This window comes from Euprymna scolopes, chromosome 36, assembly GCF_053919585.1.
Source record: "Euprymna scolopes isolate OS-2025 chromosome 36, ASM5391958v1, whole genome shotgun sequence".
Lineage (NCBI taxonomy): Eukaryota > Metazoa > Mollusca > Cephalopoda > Sepiida > Sepiolidae > Euprymna > Euprymna scolopes.
The window spans coordinates 52,250,428-52,274,296 of record NC_136517.1 but is presented as its reverse complement, the minus strand read 5'-3'; the positions used below and the strand labels follow the sequence as shown (position 1 = coordinate 52,274,296).

Here is a 23,869-nt window from a genome sequence, read left to right as displayed (position 1 = left end):
GAAATAAAGTTCTTCCTCACACTATGTAAAGCGTTCATATTGTTTCGAATCACATCTAAAGAAGTACTTTGTTCAAGTGCCGGGGGACTATCCACCAGAACTGAAGGGGTAGTAGTGTCAGAAATTTCGTGAAAACTATTGAATAATTCCGCCCGCTATCTTTCGGAGCTTATAATTCCTCGAAAAATGTAATTCAAGCTCTAATTTTTTTTTTCAATTAAAGGAGCAAGGACCAAGGTTTCATTAAAAAACAAAACAAAAAAGCAAACAACGTGTTTTTTTTAAAAAAAAAGGTTTTAAACTTCTGACTTTACAGGTAAATTTCTAAAAAACACTACTTTTTTTTATTTTAAATTTGAATATATTATTTATTGATCTTTTATCTTCAATTTGTGATGTATAAAACTTTGGTACATAAATTATTTACTTTTTAATAGACATTTGAAAATGGGGAGGGGCGTGAATTAAAAAAACGTTTGTCTAAAATATTATATTCGGTTTATTGGAAAGAGCATAAAATTTCACATTGACCCTGAAAATATCGTAAAAATAGAATCAATAGAAAAATTTTGATAGATTTTTAAAATTGAAAAATTGAAAAATACTGAACTCGTAACATTCAATTAATTTCATTACTATTTTTTTTTTTAATATTTCTATTACTTTTTATACAACTTTAATAGTTTATTTTGGAAGTATAATCCATAAAGAAAATAAACAACCTACCTTTAAAAGAGAAATTAGGAGTTTTTATATTTTATTCAAAGTTTCGTGTTAGAGTGTCAAAAATTCCTAAAAAATTCTGATACACCTACTGAAGGCGTATTTGGTTTTCGTCCAAACACGAGCTGATTTGGAGCAAAACCACCATGATTCTGCAATGTGTTCTTGGAACTAACATCCGAAGCCAAAGCAACATCTGGGTCACAACTAATATCCTCAATTGTCTTCAACATGGATTCAGCCACAATTGCATTATGACGTTCAACAATACCATGGAGATTCTGCAGCCGTTGTAATGGTCTCAATGTTCAACTTCTCATTCATCTCCTTAAACCTATCATTGGAGAACTTGTCTCCATTATCAGTCAGAATCTTCCGAGGTGATCCAAAGTAACATATCCAAATTTTGTACACACATTGCGCAATCACATCTTACTTTTTGCTATCAACGCAGCTGAATACCTTGTAGCAGAATCAATCAAATGAAGTATCCAAATCTTGTTGTGAATATACTCCTTTAAGTCCATGCACACTACATGATTAAAAACAGTAGATAATGGAAAACCAACAATTGGGCCCAATGGGGGTCGTCTAAATTTCAAACATGTGTGAAGTTAAGTGAAGTTTAAGATGTGTGAAGTTTAAGGGAATACAATAATGTCCCGATGAAGTACAATGAAGTACAATGAACTGTTTCACCGAATATATAAGCAGAATCATTGTTAAAATCCAGTACTAGCTGTGCCTTTTTCATAGAAGATTTGTTAAGGAGAAGAGGTATCTCATTACTAACAACACTGACTTTAATCATAAGTCTCCTCCCACCAATAACAACAGGAAATTGAACCTCTTGAGAAGACATCACTTCAACTCCATCACCAAACCTAAACTTTGTATTCACATTTGATGTCTTGACAAGTGCTCTATCTTCCTCACTTAGGGTATCATAAAAAACACCTCAGCCAGTTTTCACCCGCAACAGTTCTAGTACATGCACTGTCCAAAACACCCATACCCAATGATTCCTTAACCAGGGTGTTCATCTCAGGTTCAGAATTCAACAGTGCAATACTGATCTCTTGAGTATATTTATCACGAGACTGAGAGCAATATCTGACCAAACGCTTATCTGAATTACAACGGAAGCACCTCAACAATCTACCATCTTTACCAATTGGATTAACCTGCTGATAACCACATGACTCAGAGGGGTTATGTGAAGGTGCTTTACTGCTTGAAACTTTTGATCCACCATCAAATCCTCTGCCAGGGGAGTTTCTATTGAAACCATGACCATGCCAGCCAGGTTGCAGAGCATCCTCATGCTCAGTTTTCATAACAGGTTCAGCCTTAATACATGGGGCACCACCACCACCACCATCACTATCTGTCCCAGTGTCCCCAAAGATTTTCAATATAGAAGCTTTCATGTTTGCATAAATCATCCCTTGGCAAGGTGGCACGAGCCAGTCTCTCATTTTCTGTAGATATACTAGATGCTATCAGAAGGATGAATGCCAACACTCCCTAGGGCAGTACAACTGTCTGTTTTTCAAGCTTATGCCGCAAATACTCAAACTCCAAAAAGTCAGTAATGCTAACACCTTCGATAACTATAAAATTTTTCAAAAGCAACAAATGTCTGAGTATCTTTATCCTTAAGAAAAATTGTATCAAGTTTCTCAACAATACTTTTTTCAACACAGTCGTCTTTACCAAGCACATTCACAGGATCAAGATCTCTAACACAATCACGAGCATGTCCAGATAAAGTCAAATACACTGCTGGATCTCTTTTCTTAAGTTCAAGATCAGTGAACAGTTCCCACACTTTAAGGTCCTCTTTCCACTCAAGGTAACTCTCCTCATCCAGAATGATTGAGGGTGTCCTCCTCAAACTCTGTGGAAACCTGCCGGGACGCCATTGTCGTATGTAGACTCAAAGGAAGGTCATGCAACTATAAGACATGCAAATTCACCACTACTGCACCAGCCTTTGGTTCTGCTACCATGTTGACTTCTATTTACTTTGGTTGAGTAAGCTGACACCTCCAATACTCATCCAAGACCTGGAAGCAGAAGACAACTTCAATTAATCATCAACAATAATTACATTGAGATCACTAAAGTTAAGCAACATTGTACCAGATATGTGACTATTTTGAAATATCAGGTACTGTATGTAGGAAAACGTTGGCACTTCCCACCTGGCTTCCAGCTGTCTCAACCTTATGTTGTTGCTCGATCAGGCTGGTTGGAATGAGCCAGCTTCACTTTAAACAAACTCTTGGCGTGAGTCATTCATCATCCCTAAGATGATCAGATGATCTTTCATATTATTTGGGTTCATCTGACTACTCTTCTCATCTTGAGTGTCATTTTCACAACATTTCGATTACTGTAACCTTTTGTAACCATATCTTGGTTGATGTGATCTTCTTCAGATGTATCTTGTCGAACTCAAGAATATTTCTGTCAAACTCTGGAATCAGTACAGAATTTTGAACGGAACCCTTTATTTACTTTAGAGGGGTAGTAGGCTCTTGTTTCGCCATCCATGACTGGATAGAAATCTTAAGTAATTTGCAATTGTATTTTTCGTTCACTCTCATTGAGAATTGAACTTTCAACTTTCAGGAGAATATCACTTTTACAATCGATTTTTTTTTTTGCAAGTACTCTAACCACTGTCCTACGGGTCCTTGCAAACGGTTCTAATATTAAAGAAGGTCGGAGGTTACATCAACTGAAACTCAAAATGAAAACAGTCACCCGAATAATCCAAATAATACGAATAACCAATCGTCATCTCAAAAATTCAGAAACAGATGGTCTATGTAATACCAACAGACGAACCGCTACTTGATTCTCAATAAATTAACAAAACCAATGCTAACAACAGAATTGAGTTGGCTAAAAACGTTGTACCAGATGCATGTTATTTTAATTTTTACGTGGTTTTCAGACTGCGATCAAAATGCTACCTTGACAGAAGTGTCTGCGTGGAACACCGTCGTCGATGGTGCCTTTCCCGAGCTCATCCTCAACCACTCGGTCGAAGCTGGCTGTAGGCCATGGAGCGACACTCAGTTTATCAGGGAGTGTAGAGCCACACTCAGGAAGCTCCTAAGGTCCAGCAATCTTTCACAGCTTTCAGGAAAGGAACTGTATAAGGAATTAATGAGGGGGAACCTCCACCGACCTGCTTGCCGAGCGTTTGGGGTTATTGAGAGGGAAGAGTCGCTCCTGGTGGAGCTGGACATCTCAACAACTCTGAGTTTTCCTTGACCTGTCGCTTGGCTCGAAACGTGTTATCCCTCAATGCCATATAATACAGTGCCAGATTAGTGAGGTCAGCTTGGTGTCTCTGTTGTGGGACCCCAGCAGAGGAAACACCAGAATGCAGCAAACTCTTGCAGTACTGAGCATATGTCAACAAGGTGATGGCTTGTATTGATCCCAAGCATCCTCACCGGCTTCTCGCATTATGTCATCTACAGCACTGAGCGACCATGGGAGAGAGAGAGAGAGAGACAGACAGAGAGAGAGAGAGAGAGAGAGATGAATGGTGTTTCTTGTGATCCTAGCCGTATCAAGTATGATCGTCTGGCTGTGGAGACTGAATAAGAAGCGTGGGATTGAATCTTTTGCTGATCAGGATCTGGTCACGTTCTTCAAGCACCAAGATCAAAATCAAAGTGATGGGAAGAAATTACATCCCGTGGCTTGTGACAGAAGATCGATCAAAATAACGAGCTTGTGTGCACAAAGAAGTGGCAAGTTGGAGTATGTGTTCCCCGCCTGAGCATGGTGCATGCGGTTCTGGGTTCCGTTGAACCCCAAACCACTTGAGGTAAGCCCTTTGTCTAGTTTAGGTTCTTAGCTAGTCGAGGAAATGTCCCCCCCCCCGATAAGAAAGCTCCAAGATGCCCACACCTCAGCTTTTCTTTTCCTCTCTGGCCACTCCGCTAATTGATCTCACTTTGGAGTAACATCACATACCTATCCCCAACACCCCTCCCATTTCTTCTTTGTTTCTCGGCTAGAATTCAACCCCATTTAAAGATCGATAATTACAGGAACACTAGGAACACTTCGAAAAAAACTTGAAAAAAAAACAAAAAAAACTGGGAGAAATCAGAAACAAGGGAAAGACCGAGATTATACAACAGACGGTAATGCTGAAAACAGCTGAAATCTCAAGGAAAACCCTCAAATGCAGAAACGACCTACACGCACTACAAACGGTAACTGCCCATATGGAAATTGAAACAAAAGTTAAACAAAACAATAGAAGAGAACATCAGATGGAACCAAGAAAACTGAAACTGCAAAACTGTAAGTTAACTACGTGCCCCCCCCTCAAATAGGGTAGTGTTGGCATAGACTGGCGCCACATCAAACAGTCATGAAGGGTCATGATGGATGGAAAAACTGAAGAGAGAAAACATTAAACAGATCTCCACTGGATAGATTCAAAAAGAACTAGGACCTTGGGGAGGCTTGATGCTACCTAAATCCAGCCATTGCCAGCAAGAAGTCAATGGTAAGCGGTTATTGCAATAATGTAAAAACATTTGCAAGGGTTATCGAAAGACATGGAGAGAACTGGAAATCAGGGGGAGTCATCCAGATGCCAGGGAACACCATTGATTTTTCTCAGTGAGTAATCTCTGATGATGACCTGTGTGAGAACTCCTACTGAGTACAACTAATAATAATAAAAATCAATAATCATTAATCACCTGAAAGAGAAACATGTGTAGTAGTAGTAGTATTAGTAGTAGTGCTATAAACACACACACACACACACACACACACACACACACACACACACACACACACACACACACACAACACACACACACATACGCACACACACATACACACACATACACACAAACAATGAGTTTAGACTTAGTTTGGTTCAATAACCTTGTGCTCAATATCAAAATAGTTATTAATAGAACTGGTAAATGTATGGGTTGTTTGGATGAATTCAATAATGCATTGGCTATGAGGAAATTATGCCTCCCAAGAAGGACAGGGTTAGACACACAAGATTGGTTTTTAAATACAGCTCCCTGTTCCTGTCCTTCTCGTAAAAAAAAAAAACACTCTGGATTAGATCAAATATAAAAATCGCCTCACCAGACCAGCTATTTTCAGCCTTTCCTCCACCATTGACCTCTCGGCTTTATACATTTCTCCATAACCCCCCTATTTACTGTCATACAAAAAAAAAATTCATAGCCATCATAAAGTGACAGAAAAACAAAAAGTTCATAAAACCAACATTTTTATTGTTTTGGACTTTAGGTTTTGCATAAAAACAGTATTATATATTCATATAACAAAAATAAAGAAAATAAAACCTTTTCTAAATAAAAAAATTATGAAGTTAATTTGCTTTACAAAAAATTAGGAACAGAAACACCGGAAGCATTATCAGTTGGAATACTGATCGTTCATTGGTCAATCAGTTTGTTTATGGGAGGAGCAGTTTCTGATAAGGCTACTCTCATATCATTATGAACTTTCAGGCGATCTCTAGCCCTCGTCTTTATTGCTACTATACTTGAGATGCCTGATTCACATAAGTATGTTTTGATTATTAGATATTTCAATTATTTACTCCCCACCCCACCGACTATACAATATTTTACCCCTTAGGGGTAAATTTACCCCTGGTTGAGAACCTTTGGTATAGAAGGAATTATTTTCCTTTACTAACTAAAGACAATGTATAAGAACATTTTTATATTAGCCAAAAAGGAAACCCCAACTTAAGGCGAGCAATCCATTATATATATATATATATATATATATATATATATATATATATATATATATATATATATATTAGGCACCGCCAAAAATGGCCGCAAAATCAAGTTGTTGTTGTTTTTTAAAACGAAATTACATTTATTAAAATCCATTATTTCTGAGTAACTTTTTTTTTTCCAGAAAGATAAAACCCTGAATTTTATCATATAGAAAACAGAATAATGTAAAACTTTTTCTACTATTTTTAATTCAATTTTAAATGTTAAATTTTCCCAAAAAGTTAACAATTGACATTTTTTGTCTTGCACAAAAAACGTACTTAAATATTAAAAAAAAAGGGTTTTTGAAATAATTAATTAATTTATTTATTGTCTAACTAAGATTTAGGATGATTTTCTAAGAGAATATGCAAAAATATTATAATATAAGTACCTGAATTTCAAATAATTCCACTTATTCATATAGGTAACCAGATATTCGCGTTGACGTAGAGTTCAGATCGACTCTGTTTACGTTTTCGTCTGATAAAAAGCAAACTATGGAAGACCAAACAGGCCAAAAAAAACTTATTTTTCAGTGACGAAAATTTCAATGTATTATTAAGCTGAGGCTGGCCAGTACCAGATGGGTGACCATTTGCATGCGTTTGGTTTTTAATGTATATGTGTGTGGGGGCCAGACTCCCAAAAATGGGGGGGGGGCAATTTAAAGCAGAATAAAAAAAAAATATTTCAGCGCGTTTGGTCCACCATAGTCGAAAGGCGGCAAACGTTTTCAAACGGGATCGAAAAAAAAGATGCTATTTTTAACACAAAGGGCACAATATTTATCGAATTTTTTTTTTGGTATCGATTATTCAAAGCATGCCCTGTTTAATAATGGTCATGCATTATTCGGCTCGCTAAAAAAAAATTGTTAATTTATTTATCAAAAATTTTAAAATAGCTTTTTTCGTATAAATATTAAAAAAATTTTTTTTTTGTTTTGCTTAACTTAAATTAATTATTTTACTTAACATATTCACCGAATTTCACACTTCAAAACTCAAAAGCGGGATAATTAAACACAATCGAAGTTCTGATATTCAGACGTCAAAATAAGGTATGCAAACAATTTTTTTTTTTTTTTTTTTTTTTGGAATCTATAATTCTGTCCCTTACAACACAATATGTTGATTTCAGTTTCAGATGATTATTTTAAGCATATTTGTTCCCACTTCAAAACAAGGGGGGTTTTGTAAGCAAAAAAAAATATATATATAAATATCGTTTATGAAAAATAAGTACACTGTTATAAAGTTCATTCTTCTTCTAATAATCGCTGAAAATTTCGTATTGATCGGATAATTACCTGATTTTTGGTAGATTTTTAAAAAGACGGTCCGTCAAAAAGTACTGACCTGCCCCCCCAGTTTTGGCGGTGCCTAATATATATATATATATATATATATATATATATATATATATATATATATATATATATATATTGTTTTAACAAAATCAAGGCATCAAGGAATAGATTGATAGCAACAAATAGTGTATTTCATCGTTAGTTACAAACCTTATGTTGTTTGAAAATTTTTCACAAGAACAGCCTTTTGTCAGACGTATTGAATAAAAAAAAACTTTAACAATGAACAGTATGGAATACATTTTCCTTATAAGGAAAAACATGAGAAAATATTTCAATGTCTAAAATATCCGCTAATCGTAAATCTTGAGAGGTAGGAATGAAAGAAAATAAAAAATAAAAAATAAATTTAGATCCTTAATTTTAAATGAAGAATTAGACTTCACTGAATATAGAGTAACGCTAAACTTTTTTTTTCCTTATGGAATAAGTTTAAAAAAAAAAAACACTTTTTGAAATTACAAAAATAGATTAGCCGATATTTTTGTAAATAAATAAAGCAGATTCCAGATACGAAACTAACATAGAATCGAAACAATATAGCTGAAGACTTAGTTGATTGATCCGCATTAAAAAATAATTTAAATTAAATAAAGAAATAAAGAATTTAATTTAAGAAATTAATGAATAGTTTTAGTAAAACATATTAAGTGAACATAGGTAATTAGTGTATGATAATTTGATTGAAAATTTTTTTTTAAACAGAGATACGAAATTAGATAAATATATAAAGCTTTAAAAAATTTTGGAAGGATAAGATGTAGGTAAAATATTTTCTCATACTTTTCCTTATAAGGAAAATGTATTTCATACTGTTCATTGTTAAAGTGTCTTTTATTCAATACGTCTGACGAAAGGCTGTCCTTGTGAAAATTTTCAAACGACATAATGTTTGAATTTGTCCAAATAGTCTACAAACAATTGTAACTAACGATGAAATACACTATTTGTTGCTATCAGTCTATTCCTTGATGTCTTGATTTTGTTAAAACAATATATGAATGCTCGATTATGAAATATGATAATTTTGTAGCTTACAGTTTAAGTCATCACATTTTGACTTAAAGCTTATTGGTATGTGAACGATTACTGAATTTTCAATTATATAAACCCAGTAAAATTTTGAATACTATAAATAAGCCTATATATATATATATATATATATATATATATATATATATATATATATATATATATATATATATATATATGTATATATATATACATATATGTATATATATATATATATACATATATATACATATATATATATATATATTTCTGTAGAAATATATTTTCTTATTATATATCAATCCTTATTCAAGAAGCTCCATGTAATTACAGAGCAATATAGAGAATAAATGACAAAAAGTTATATTCCAAAATTCATGATGTTGATCATCTTATAATTTATTCCTTTAATTCAGTTGACTTTTATAATTCTTGACAGTATCTGTTTCGTAGCGCAAAATCAATCACTTAATTAATATATCAATCAGTGAATCTATTATACCCTTAACTCATCAGAAGAAATAGCAACAATCAATCCATCAAAAGGAATTGAAATGTGATTTGACATGGTAAAAATCCGAAAATTGGAAGAGAAGTCGCAGATACCTATATATATAGTGTTGGACTTCCGGTTTGTTAACTGTCATGGCTCTTGTGAGCTGCGACGTTGGTTAGCTCTGGAAACAATTATATATATATATATATATATATATATATATATATATATATATATTGTAGACAACGAAACACATGTCAGTGGATAATTATATTTTAAAAACAATATATATATATATATATATATATATATATATATATATATATATATATATATATATTTATATAAAATGGGTTAAGAAATTCCAACGAAAGAAAGATGTATATTTAAATAAGAGAGTAGTCACCAACAATGTGTATTTTTTAACATTATTTTATTATTCCGTGTCTTGGTTTTTCATTGAGAATTATGTTTGGATCATTGTAATAATGTTTTTAAGTCATTGAAATCGTTTACGCGCGTTTCAGACGGTCTGTGATGCGTCCTCGTCAGAAATTATTTTCAAATGTGTCAAATGGCGATTTTCGTAGTTAATTTGAAGTTTTTCCAAGGAGTGGAGGCTTGTAAGTGTTTATTATTCCTTGGTATGCTGAATTTTTATTGCTACGTTGACCTGGCTGTAGTCGCTATCTCTTTCTGCTAATGTTTTTTTCTTTTCCTTTAGGGTGGGGTAGGGTGTGTGTGTGTGTGTGTGTGTGTGTGTTTATATGTGTGTGTGCGTGTGTGTGTTTGCTTTCATTGGTTTGGGAATATGTATATTGTTTTATAGTATTTTGGGGTTATTTGCTTCCTTAGGAAGGCGGCTGTGGTCCGAGGTCCTAATACTAATGTGTATGTGTGTGGGGGGGGGCTGGCTCTTCTGAAGTAAGGGTAGGGGTGCTTTCATTCTATTTTGATATTTATTTTTTGGATTCTTGGATTTTAGTATTGTGATTTTTCGTTTTAGTCTTATATTATGTTTGTTTAGAAAGAGGGGTGTATTTAAAATAGGGGATTTTTTAATGTTTCCATTTATTTGTCTCCCCATGTGGGTATGGCCAGACCCAGGGTCGGTTCCTAGTGTGGGGAAGATTTTGTTCCCCAGATGGGGGGCCATTGGGGGTTATAGGTATGGGAGGGGGATGATAGAAGGGATGATAGTCGTTTCAGTCATGAGGGGGTTCTCCTCCACTGACTGAGGAGGGAGCGAGGTGTTGGAACAGATATTATACTATGGTTTTAGGTGTCTCCTAGTGTTGTTGGTTTCGAGGTTAAGTAGGGTTGGTTGGTATTGTTCAGTGTGTTGTATTAGAGATAGGGGTGTTATGTCTGTGTGTGGTTGTATGCGTGCACGTGTGTGTTTTAATGTGTCGGTTCTGATTTATCTGTGGGTGTGTATATGTGTATGTGTATGGGTGTGCATGCGAGTGTACCTTGCATTTCATGTTTTTGTGTGATGGTATTAGGTTCTGTTCAGTTCAGGAGTGAATCTGGTGATGAAGTTTTTTATATATATAGCAAAAGCAGAAGATGTTTTCAAGGAAGCAAAAAGAAAACTGCCCTGCAAGCTTCGTCAGATGAAGAATAAGTGGTAGGTTGAGTTGTCCGCTGAAATACAAAAGGATTTTAAAAGTAACGATGCAAAAGATCGTTACTATTAAAAAAGGATTTTAAAAGTAACGATGCAAAAGATCGTTACTATTAAAAAAGGATTTTAAAAGTAACGATGCAAAAGATCGTTACTATTAAAAAAGGATTTTAATAGTAACGATGCAAAAGATCCTTACTATTAAAAAAGGATTTTAAAAGTAACGATGCAAAAGATCGTTACTATTAAAAAAGGATTTTAAAAGTAACGATGCAAAAGATCCTTACTATTAAAAAAGGATTTTAAAAGTAACGATGCAAAAGATCCTTACTATTAAAAAAGGATTTTAATAGTAACGATGCAAAAGGTCGTTACTATTAAAAAAGGATTTTAATAGTAACGATGCAAAAGATCCTTACTATTAAAAAAGGATTTTAAAAGTAACGATGCAAAAGATCCTTACTATTAAAAAAGGATTTTTAAAGTAACGATGCAAAAGGTCGTTACTATTAAAAAAGGATTTTAATAGTAACGATGCAAAAGGTCGTTACTATTAAAAAAGGATTTTAATAGTAACAATGCAAAAGCTTTCTATAGCAAAATCAAACAAGCATATTGACCACAATCTTCATCCATATTTTCTTTAAAATTTAAAAATCAAGGCTACAGACAATATCATGGTGCGATGGAAGGAACACTTTACAGATCTGTTTGATAATCGCTCTGTTATAGATGAAGCAGTGATTTCAAGTTCGCCTCAACACAATATTAGAATGAGGAAATGATGCTGAATCCCAACCTTGATGAAATAAAAGCATCAACTTTTGATGGGATACCAGTAGAGACGTTGCTCTTTGGTGGTAAAAACATTTCTGGGGCAGTGCATTTCTTGCCGTGTGACATGATAGTAATGTTTTTTAGGATTGAGCACATGCAATAATGCTATCATTTTATAACGGGAAAGGACATGTAGTGGTCAAGATAACAAATTATTTTCTCTTGTGGATTAATGCTCCCTTGCTGACTAATGCGGCCACGCACTGACCAGTCATCTACTAGTGTGTATTAATCCTATCTGCCCCTTAAGGAACTAATTACCCCTGTCAGGAACTCGTCAGCAGCTAGCAGAGGAGCTTAGACCACCAAAGAAGACAGACCTCTCTCCTCTCACTCTCTTTCCATTGAATCGCACCCCCACCCCCCAGGCTGTGACTACTTCACTGAAGACCTCCATTGGAAAACCTGAGGACACTTCAAGTTTCTGCTTCCCGCCACAAAAATATCCTTGAACTTTCTATTCTTTTTCCTTTTTTCACCTCAGACAGAGTCAGACAGAATCCTTCTCCTTTCGAAATAAAACCTTTTCGTTGTTTTGTTCTAAAAAAAAGTGTCGGTTAATTATTCTGTACTTCTGTGTTGCAAATTAATCTTTTATTAGGGATTGTGTGCATTTTAGAATAAAAACTACCTAAAGCCAAAAGTCTGAATGTGGTGACTATAGAGGGATCAAACTGCTTGAATCTGTGGACAACGTGCTGACAAAGATTCTATTGAAGCGACAGCATATTTGCCCCCCCTGCAGTCTTGGTTCAGAAATGTCCATAGGATAGTTGACATGATTTTCTCTGCTTGCCCATTAATAGAAAAATGCATAGAGCAACAAGTATCATCATACCAGGTTTTTGTTGACGTGACTAAAGCTTTTGACACCATCAATTGTGATGCACTCTGGTTGGTTGGTTGGTTGGTTGGTTGTTTTTGTTTTATGGCATATCAACCCTTTTCGGGTTATTTAATGTCGAATCCAAAGATTTTGAACACAACTTTTTTTTTAATAGAATATATTTGTTGTTTTCACGTCGGTTTCTATTTAACCCATAGTTGGGACCCTAACAGGTACTACCACTCCGGGTCAGAGTGGACCTGGGAGCAATGGTAATTAAAGGGTGGCTCCACACTCCCCAAAGCCCACAAGCTGGGGCCTCACTACTGGATATAGTTTAAGGTCATATTCAGGACCCCCACAGGGGGGCAGTCGGCGTATTCTAATGCCCCACCAACAGGGCCGTGATGCACTCTGGATTATTCTAGGCAAACTTGGATGTCCTGTCTGTTTTGTGAAAATACCGAAGAAGTTGCACCAGCACATGGAAGCCTGAATGATCACTAATGGTGTATTGTCTGAACCAAAATTATTATACAATGGAGTTAAGCAGTATAATAATTCAGCACCCATACTTTTTCCAATTTTTTTTTTCTTTTTTTTTTCCACAGTGCTTGTTTATGCTTTTAAAGACAATGATATTGAGGTATCCTTGTGTTTTCAAGTTTCTGACAGGCTGTTCAATCTTCGAAACTTGAGTGAAAATTCAAAAACCTTCCATGCTATCATTCGTAAGTTGTTATACGCAGATAATGTAGATCTTGTTGAACACGCGGGGGAGGACATGCAGTTTACAATCGATAAATTCTCAAATGCCTGCAAAGCTTTTGGTCTGATCATTAGTTTGAGAAAAACAGTTTCAATACTGCATGCTTTACACGTTTTTCACTCAAACTTTCTCCGTTCTTCTATGATTAAATTTTCTCCACTTGTTTCGATCCACAGTTTGAACTCCCCAATTTCCATCAGTTTAAGGGTGTTCCTCATTGCATCCTTAAACCTGTTTGTAGGTTTATGCTGTGGTCTTTTTCCTATGGAAAGTCCACCATAAAGCAGTTGTTTTTTGGTATCCTTCCACTTCTCATCCTCACTGTGCCCAGTCCAATGCATTTCATTTTTTTCTATGCTACAATTGTTGGATTGTTCAAAAACAACAGGAGTATCAGGAGTAAAGGACTTCCAATTGATGTTCAATGTTTTACAGATGAACTTTTGACGAACTCTTTCTAGAGCTTTATGATATCATAAAGGAGCCTGGTGATAGGCCTATGAGGGGGGGGGATACAGTGGACAGAGAGTGAGAGTAGAGAGGCCTGTCTTCTTTGATGGTCTAAGCCCCCCTGCTGACTGCTGGCTAGTTCCTGACAGGGGTAATTAGTTCCTTAAGGGCATATAGGATTAATGCACCCTTGTAGCTGACTGGTCAGTGTGTGGTCAGCAAGGGGGCATTAATCCACAAGAGAAAATAATTTGTTATCTTGACCGCTACATGTCCTTTCCCATTATAAAATGATAGCATTAATGCATGTACCCAATCCTAAACGATATTACTACCGTGCAACACAAGAATTAGACTATGCACTGCTCCAGAAATGTTTTTACCGCTAAAGAGCAACAGCTTTAGATTGTTCAAGGAAATCAATGTCAGTAACTGGGAAACTTGAACTGTGGATCAAAACAAGTGGAAAAAAAATTCATCATAGAAGGATGCAGAAAGTTTGAGTGAAAAACATGTGTAAAGCATGCAGTACTGAAACATGTTCCCAGAAAGAAGGATGAATCTGCAGTTCCTGCTGACTTTCAACAAGAAACTGAAATGTACAACCTGTGGCAGATTTCTTCTCTCTAAAGCTGGCTTGATGAACCACGTGACAAGACCAATAATTTTATGAGGATGCGCTGCCACCCAGACCAGACAAGTATTGATGTAATAGCTGTGGACTAGTCTGTACATTTGCAAGCGGTTTGCTAAGACCCTCAAAAGTGCATAATCAAGTACCTCTGCAAGAAAGAGCAAATACTGACAAGTTCCCCTGACACTTCTGTGAACGATTATGCAAGAGTGAAGCTGGCTTAAAGAGCCATCTATGTGCATATGCATGCCCGACGTCAACCTGTAGAGATGACAAGCTTCTGTCAAGAAGTGGCAATCACACACACACACATGAATGAACTGCTACTACTATTATTACTACTACTACTACTACTACTACTACTACTCACGCTAGTATGCACCACTACTTTTAATAAAAAAACACCCTTTTTTTTAAGATGTGCACGGTAACGATAACTTGTGTGTGTGTGTGTGTGTGCCATTAATATGAAATACCATTCGGCGCTCAAATAAATATCAGCTCATTGTGTTTTTATTGTGTTAATGTATTTTTTCTATTCTCAGCGTGAACTAACTTATAACTATCTACAGGGTGGTAAAAAAGTCAGGTAACATTTTAAAGAAAAACGATATTAGCAATACACGTATATTTAAGTACCATACATTGAAATATAAAATGAAACAAACATGAAATATGTTTATTTTGTTAATTGTCGTCCATTTCTCTCTCTCTCAATCGCTGGAAGCAATTAACCACTGATTGTGTAACACGTGTAATTACCTGACTTTTTGACCACCCTGTATATTGATTTACACATACATATACATAAATAAATAGATATAAATATACATCTACATTCCTTTCTATTTTTTTTTTTTGTGTGTATTGATATTTATATTAAAAACCTGTTTTTCTATTTATTTAAAAAGAAAATACAACTTTGTTATACGTGGGTCGTGAAATTGCATCAATCTGCAAAAGCTCTAGCTAATTTGCATATTCTTTTAAACATTCATTTGAATTAATTCCCATTAGTTTTTTTTTCGATTTTCTTATGGGTTGATCATCTTTAGTAAACGATTACGTGTAATTATATTCATGCAGATATTCTACTTGATTTATTGAAGTTGAAGTCCAATCTAAACAAATTCAAAATCCAATGTGCAAGTCCAATGTAAACCAATTCAAAGTCCAATGTGCAAGGGACAGGAAAGCGGTTCGGTCAGTACACACACAGACACGGTGACACGCTACCAACACGAACCAGCGTACACAATTACCAACCGGCCATTTTTTCCTCCCTCCTTGCCTTCCAAAATGACCTGAATTTATAGTTGTCAAAGACCAACTGATTCGCATATATGCACAAGATTTTGCGAGAGTTTCTGAGATCATACCATTACAAAACGCCGTCGGCGCCATCTTGGAATTCTTTTCTTATCCTAGCTTCGCAGTGATGACAAAGCACACACGCACACCTAGGTCGTTTGAACGGTAAGCCCTCATTTTCACAGCTTTTGCCACATTTATAATTGCGTAATATTTGCTTAAAAAGGTTATAACTGCCATGCTGTGTTGTGCATGGATGTGTAATAATGAAACTTGGAACACGTGTGTCTGGTTGGTACGAAAGGAACTGAAATAATGAGTTCCCGCTTTATTAAATAGATTGCTATGCGCATGCGTCAATGCATACAAAAGGTAGATCAGGAAACCAGGACGAAAGAGTCTATATAAAAGTTACTGAATTGAAAGAGCAGCGCTATCATTGCGTCTCCTTTTCTCTGAAAACAAAGATGACTTAGGCATGTAAAACAAAAGAAAGAAAATGGAAAAGCTGTTCAGGGTAGACTGCCTGAACAGCTGCATCGAAGCAGGTGATTGTTCTGCCCTGATGAGATGCTTGCTGGGATGTTATGAGTGTGTGCTCATCATAAGTTCATTTTTGATGGTGGTCGTACCACCCTACGACTACGGGTACATTTTTGAGTGTCATTTGGCATGTTTGGGGCTGCACACACAAGTGGATCCACAGACGTTGTACATTTTTGTGGAGCTGCGCTGTGTTGGGGAGGTCTTGCGACATGTGTGGGGTAGGCGTCACTGGAATACTTCTTATGTGTTGTCAGTTTCTTTGCAGCACATAGCCATTGACATTCTCCAGAAGATAGGAGTGGTGACCATCTGCCTAGGATACTACAGTCGCTGGGTCCCAGCTTCCAGACACAGGATTCTGTACCCTTACCCGTTGTCCATGGTATAGGGGTGGTAGATCTTCCTTGAGTGTATGTCGGTCAAAATACCTCTTTTGGTTCTGCTGACGTTGTTGGAATGCACTGTATATCTGATCCTGATCATTATTGTCGTTTCTGATTTTGGTGATCAGTGGAGATTGGATTCGTCAACCCATGAATAGTTGTGCAGGCCATGATATGACACTTGAAATCGGGGTGCAGCGCCAGTGCAGCACTACGATCTCAGGAGTTGTTCCCGACTGTTTGGCTTTCTTGAGATTGGTCGTGATAGTGCTTATTTGATGTTCTATGAAGCCATTCCCTTGTGGTCTCTGGGATGATGTGGTCTCATGATGGAAACCCCGTTCTTTGGTAAATTTGCGGTAGAGATGACTTGAAAAGTGTGATCCGTTATCGCTGATTATCTTTGATGGTATGCCAAACTCTGAGAAGATTTGGCATGCGATGTTCACTATGACACTGCTTGGTGAGTGATCAACCATTGACTTCCATGGAGATCAAACAGGTTTGTGTCAACTACGTCCCATGGTTTTGTTGTAATGTCATGTTGCATAAGTGGTTCTTGCATTTGGGAGGGCTGATGCTGTTGACAGATACTGCATGACTTTGTGAACTGTTCAATGTTTTTATTTATGTTTACCCAATAAACGGTGTCCTTCGCAAGGAGTTTTGTTTTCTCTTGTCCTAAATGAGCAGCATGAAGTTGTTCTAATATGTCTTTTTGAAGTGTCTGGGGGATGACGATTTGTTGTCCTTTGAGGATAAGACCATCATCAATTGAGAGCTGATCTCTTAGACCCCAGAACACTCTGATGTCAGTGGGCAGTTGCCTGATTGTTTCTGGCCATCCCGTGATGATGGTTTCTCTCAGCTGGTTAAGCAGAGGATCCGTTGTTGTACACTGTCTCAGCTGTTCAATGCGATCAGTGGAAAAACGAACTGTATCAACCCGGACATCAAACTCGATAGGGTCCGAATTACAAAGTGGTGGTAGGCGCGATAGTTCGTCAGCCAAGATGTTGTCAGATCCCTTGTTATATGTGAGTTCCGATTTGATTTTCCTGCGCATGGCTATAGGTGTCCTTCTCAGTGGGTCTATGTGGCATGGTACATTGGGGTTGACAAGCTTGTGGGTGTTCTGAAATTCACCAATACAGTCGAATCTGTCAGGGTAGAGATGCATTAGGTCAGCTACACTATTGATGGGTTGGTGCTGCGCTGAGATGGCACAATTCATTATCACTACCCTAAGAGCTACTGATGTTGGCATGCCCAAAATCGCTGCTCCTGGTACATCAACCACATAGAATTGGGTATCCAGCAATGGGGAGTTTTTATACTTGCACCTAATAGTTGTGGTGCCATAACAGTTTATTCTGGTATTGTTGTAGGCTGTTAGTAGACATTGTGTTGAGTGAGTGATCTGGGCGTTGGGTTTCCAGCTTTGTTTATACTGCTAGGGTACATGTTGCGGAAGATAGGCAATGTATTTGCTTGTGCCCCTGTGTCTACCTTCAGGTTGAAGATATGAGTGCCTGGGTGGTCCTTCATCTTGATGCTTAGATCGACAAATGCCTCATTTCGAGGATCTTTCATGTTTGCTGATTTTCCGCTGTTAGTTGTGATGGAGCTAAAGGTGAGATTCTCCATTGTTGTGTCTATGTCAGTCACGGCTTGGTCGTCATCTTTGGCGACATTTTATTTTCTTGCCAAACTTCCATTGTTGGTTATGATTGTTATGCCAGCGCCTTCCTTGTTGTCTCTTGGTTTTGTGCTTCCCTGAGATGCAAACTGTAGCAGTGGCCTGTTTTGCCGCATGTGTGGTATATGTCATTTTTGGCAGGGCAGTGTTCTTTGTCAAAACGGTGACTGCGTCTGCAATTTTTTTGCAAGTTTGCCATTGGTGTGCACCACGGTTTATTGCGGCTATCTGTGGTGATCCCTGTAACTGGTGGAGCTGGTTGACATAAACTGCTGATGCCTTGTGTGAACGGGCTAATCTAACAGCTTCCTTAATTCTGTAACACTTCGGTTTGTTTAATAGTTCCTTTTGCAGTTCGGGTATGAGTGTGCTAGCAATTAGTAACTTGATGAGGCGTTCATTTAATTTGTCAGCATTGAAATCACATTTCTTTGCCAACAGTCGACATCTGGTGATAAAGATGTCTCATGTTTCATTTGGTTTCTGCTGGTATTTTCCGAGTTCCAGTCTACAAACGCGGTGATTTGTTGCTGGTTCTAGCTGCTTCAAAAATGCAGCGAATATCATTTGTGGATCCTTGCGATCATGATCCGACATCGACCAACTGTTATACTGGCGTAAACCTTCTTTGCTGGTCACGAGAAGAATTAGAGGGACTTTATTCTTGTGTTTCGTTGCTTTGACGGTGAAATAAAGTTCCATGCGTTGTCGAAATAGTTTGAACGATTCGGCAATACATGTCGAGCCCCAATCAAAACTAGGGACTTGCAGTGAAACTGTGGCCATTACAATATGAAAGTGTGAAAAAAAAATACAGACAATTTGTGTGGCATGGGAGTTTAGGAAAAAAAGAGATTAAAAAAACTCCGAACGCGCAGTAATTCGTTCAGCGTGCAAGGGAAGAGAAAAGAAATCGCCCTTTTTTTTTACTCACTGTTTTACCTTTTCTTTTTCTCCCCCCCCTTTTTTTTTGTCCGTGACGTTATAAGATTATGTGTTGTATGATAATAACCGCTTTTTTTTTTTTTTTTTAAATTTTTTTTTATTACATTTTCACCCCAAACAAGGCACATTGCCACTTTGGTGTAGGGGGCTACTATCAGGGGAAACATCTACTGGAGTACTATGTAGGGATTAGGGCAGCAAGATGTTGGTTCACGTTGCACTTGAACTTATGCATGTCAGTACAGTTGGGGAAGCAGTGACCTGGAATGGAATTCCAAAGTCTAGCAGTTCTGGGGAAGAAACTACTGGAGTAGAAAGATCTTTTACATCTAGGGATCTCTACAGTGTGGGGGTGGGATTTTGCAGCTTGTCGGGTCTGTCGAGGGTGTTCACGTCGTGGGGGCACAAGTGCTTGCAGTTCATCAGAGCATTCACCATTATAATACTTGTAAAACAGGCAGAGGGATGCAACGTTTCGACGATGGGACAGAGGCTGAAGCTTAGATGCCAGTTTAGGGCCTATCAGATTTGCGACTCTCTTTTGAACCCTGTCAAGGAGCGAGAGACTAGTAACCGATGCACCAGTCCAAATATGACAGCAATACTCCATACATGGGCGAATAGTGGCCTTATAGAGGTACAGGATACTTTCGGGTGTTAGAAGTTTTCTAGCACGGTAGAGAGAGCCCACCTTCCTCGCAGCGGCCCTGGCAATGCTCTCGATGTAAGTGTTCCAACTCATGTTTCCTGTGAACGTTAGGCCAAGGAGCTTGAGAGACGTACTCTCAGATAAAGAGTCGTTGGCCATTGCTATAGGTGGTAGAGAAGGTTTCTTCTAATTATTGAATGAAACCAGTTTTGTCTTGGCGGCATTGAACGTGACCATCCATTTTTGTCCCCATTCCACTACTGATTGGAGGTCATCCTCTAGTGCTTCTGCCATTACTTTAGATATATGTTCATTTGTTTTCCTGTCGTGCCTGCTATAGAGTGTGGTGTCATCAGCATATATACCCATCTCAGAGGCAATTTTGTCGGGGAGGTCATTTATGAATATCAGGAACAGCAGCCACCATGTCATGCCGTGTTATGCATATATGTGTAATAATGAAACTTGGAACACGTGTGTCTGGTTGGTAAGAAAAGAACAGAAATAATGGCGTCCCGCTTTATTAAATAGATTGCTCTACGCATGCGTGAGTGCATACAAAAGTTAGATCAAGAAACCGGAACGAAAAAGTCTATATAAAAGTTACTGAAATGAATGAACAGCGATATCATTACAATAATAAACACAAACCTCTTTCTATATATACTTATGTATGCGTGTATATATTTGTTTAAAAAAATGCCTACCAAACTCCTCTATCAGTTTTTCGTCTACAGACATGAAACCTAATATATAGGGTATTCGAACGCATCCAAAATTTTATATTTGGGTTTTAGCCGTGGAAAATCGGCGCAAAAGTGTGAAAATTAAAAAAAAAAATTGAATTTGCCAGGTGAAGGGCGAACGACGGCATTACAAATATGCACGCGTAACGTAATAGCTATTTGTTCATGTTTTAATTTTTAGCCTTGCAGCAAACATGTCTTCATAGCTCAGGCAAAGGAAAAAATTGAATTTGCCAGGTGAAGGTCGAACGACGGCATTACAAATATGCACGTGTAACGTAATAGCTATTTGTTCATGTTTTAATTTTTAGCATTGCAGCAAACATGTCTTCATAGCTCAGGCAAAGGAAAAAATTGAATTTGCCAGGTGAAGGGCGAACGACGGCATTACAAATATGCACGCGTAACGTAATAGCTATTTGTTCATGTTTTAATTTTTAGCCTTGCAGCAAACATGTCTTCATAGCTCAGGCAAAGGAAAAAATTGAATTTGCCAGGTGAAGGTCGAACGACGGCATTACAAATATGCACGCGTAACGTAATAGCTATTTGTTCATTTTTAATTTTTAGCCTTGCAGCAAACATGTCTTCATAGCTCAGGCAAAGGAAAAAGTAAATCGTAAGCTTAACTTGTTGGTTTCGATTCTTGGTGGCGCACGAGTCATTTTATTTTTTTTTTTTTTAGTTTTTAAATCATTACTATATATTGGGTCCAATATAATATAATAATAAATACGAAATTTGCATTAATCAAAATATCATAATTAAGTGTATTTTATGATCGGGCAGTGTCAGGCGGCCTGCTAGCATATATTGATAAGATATATAGATAGTTAATTTACACTGGGAATTAAAAAAAAATGCATTAAAACAATAACACAATTAACTGATATTTATTTGAACGCCGAACGGTATTTTAATGGCACACACACACACACACACACACAGAGTTATAGTCACCGCACGCACCGCACACACATGCACACATCTATAAAAAGGAGTAATTTTTAAAAAATAAAAGTATCTATTTACAATGCCTCCCCACGGGACAGAGTTAGACACCGGGGTCGTTTATTAATGCGGAGAAAAGGAACAAAAATAAAAATTGCCTCTGTCGTGAAGGATTTCTTCTCCACTGAGGGAGAACAAGAAATTGAAGTGCTAGTGCTGCAGCACATGAAGACAGATACTACACTTTGATCTTGGCCCGAAGGCCAAAAAGTAGTAATAAATAGTAGCATAGGTAGCAGCAGTAGCAGTAGTATGTTTTGACATGTATATTATATTTATGTAAAATTACTTGTCATGCATCCACATTCGCGAGCAGTAGTGGTAGTCATACTACTAGTAGTAGAAGTAAGTAGCAATGTAGTAGCTCATTAAGTTGGAAAGTAGTAGTATTATAATAATAATAATAATAATAATAATAATAATAATAATAATAACAACAACAACAACGATAAACCATTAAAATCCGGAGTAGTAGTAGTAATAGTAGTAGTATAAGTCGCGGCTGACGGTTAGTTCTAATTTTTTTTTTTTTTTTTTCGGGATTTTTCTGTCTGCTAGATATACAGAAGCAAGAACATTTATTATTATTATTATTATTATTATTTATTTTTATTTTTTTTAGTTGTATGCCTGGCTCTAATAGTTATAAAAATATAACCATTTTTTTTTTTTTTTAAGAATTGTTAAGTTTAAGTAAAATTACATAGAATTGCAGCAAGTGCGCTCGGTCTAATTCCGGTACCATTCGTTCGTTTCTCTGACATATTTGTTTGTCGACTAAAGTTTTATTTTCAAAAAAAAAAAAAAAAAAAAAAAAAAAAAGAAGAAAAAAAAGAAGAAAAAAATGGTTATTTAGTCGTTTCTTAGATAAATACGTACCTTACAGTAATTATATTCAAAACTTTAATATAATCAATACTTAAGTTACATGAGAAACGTTTCTCTTTTTTACGGAACTTTTCTGTAATTAAGTAATTAATTGAAGTAGTGCCGCTTTATTTATTTATTTATTTATTTTTTTTAAGCTATATCGTGCTTATTTCTTATATGTATGTATGTATTTTTAAAAGTCTGACATAATTAATAATTAAATTGTGCAAAAACGCATTTCTCTCTAGCGACTTTTATTTATTCTTTAACTGTAAGTTAAGTAGATTAGTTGCTTATGGTGTAAAAGAAAGAAAAAATCTGGGTGTGGTTAGCGTTGCGTGATAAATGAAACTAGACCGGTAATAAGGAGAGAAAGGAAAAAAAATTACTACCCTTTTTTTTTTCATAGCAACCAACAGGAGGCATCATCCGCTTTTAAAGGAATTCCACCAAAATTTTATATACTTATAAATACGACAGCAAATTGGGTTTTAATCCAATTTAACTAAAAAAAACAAAAAAAAAAAACAAAAACAAACTTTCTACTTTTCTGAACGTCAGATCTTTAAATTTTTATTTTTTAGAATAACTAGGAGAAAAATTATACTATATACAATCATGACATTTTTACCCAATTCTGCAAAATGTATCCGGCAGATGAACCAATTTTGTCTACATCGGATGTTATTTTATACACAGGTAAGTAATAATAATAATAATTATAATGGAACTTAAGATATTCGTTTTCATTAATTAAACGGAACTTATGCAGAACATGAACTGTGCTATTTTTTAGATAGGATTATCAAGTTAAATTCAATTTCTACGGTGTGTTTTCGTTTATCAAATTGTTAGATGAAAGTACAGAATAGATTAAAAGGGTCATCTTACCCTCCACATGTTAAGAGTGGGTTTCTATATAACAACGTTATTATTCCAACACGGTCCGCACTATTCTGTCTAAAGTAAAAAAAAAAAAAAAAAAAAAAAAAAAAAAAAAAAAAACTATCACAGAAGATCTCGTATGTCTGGGTGTGCGTGCGTTTCTTGTCTTTACGTAACTTTGCTGAATTATAAACATCGAATTATTTTTTTGCATTTCCTGGTGATCGAATATTTATTGAAACCAAAAAAAAAAT

General features: G+C 36.2%; 2 protein-coding genes across 5 annotated transcripts in view; one reads left to right on the top strand and one right to left on the bottom strand.

Moving 5' to 3' along the window:
• Positions 1-453: 453 nt before the first annotated feature.
• On the bottom strand, positions 454-23,718 carry LOC145260477 (uncharacterized). The gene is made up of 2 exons (XM_080118582.1): positions 23,622-23,718; positions 454-2,792 (listed from the first exon to the last, which is right to left on the bottom strand). Exon 2 carries the CDS (start codon positions 2,199-2,201, stop codon positions 1,668-1,670), a length of 534 nt encoding a protein of 177 aa, XP_079974708.1. The 5' UTR covers positions 2,202-2,792; positions 23,622-23,718; the 3' UTR covers positions 454-1,667.
• LOC145260476 (phosphonopyruvate decarboxylase-like) overlaps positions 22,110-23,869 on the top strand; it is a 187,750-nt gene continuing 185,990 nt past the window's right edge. Inside the window, exons 1-2 of one of the 4 annotated variants that reach the window (XM_080118580.1) lie at positions 22,110-22,205; positions 23,315-23,429. In XM_080118580.1, the coding sequence (XP_079974706.1) occupies positions 23,349-23,429 (81 nt within the window). In that variant the 5' untranslated portion in view covers positions 22,110-22,205; positions 23,315-23,348. Of the gene's footprint in view, positions 22,206-22,320; positions 22,369-23,314; positions 23,430-23,869 lie in introns of those variants that run through there. The other 3 variants (XM_080118581.1, XM_080118579.1, XM_080118578.1) reach the window with 3 other exon arrangements.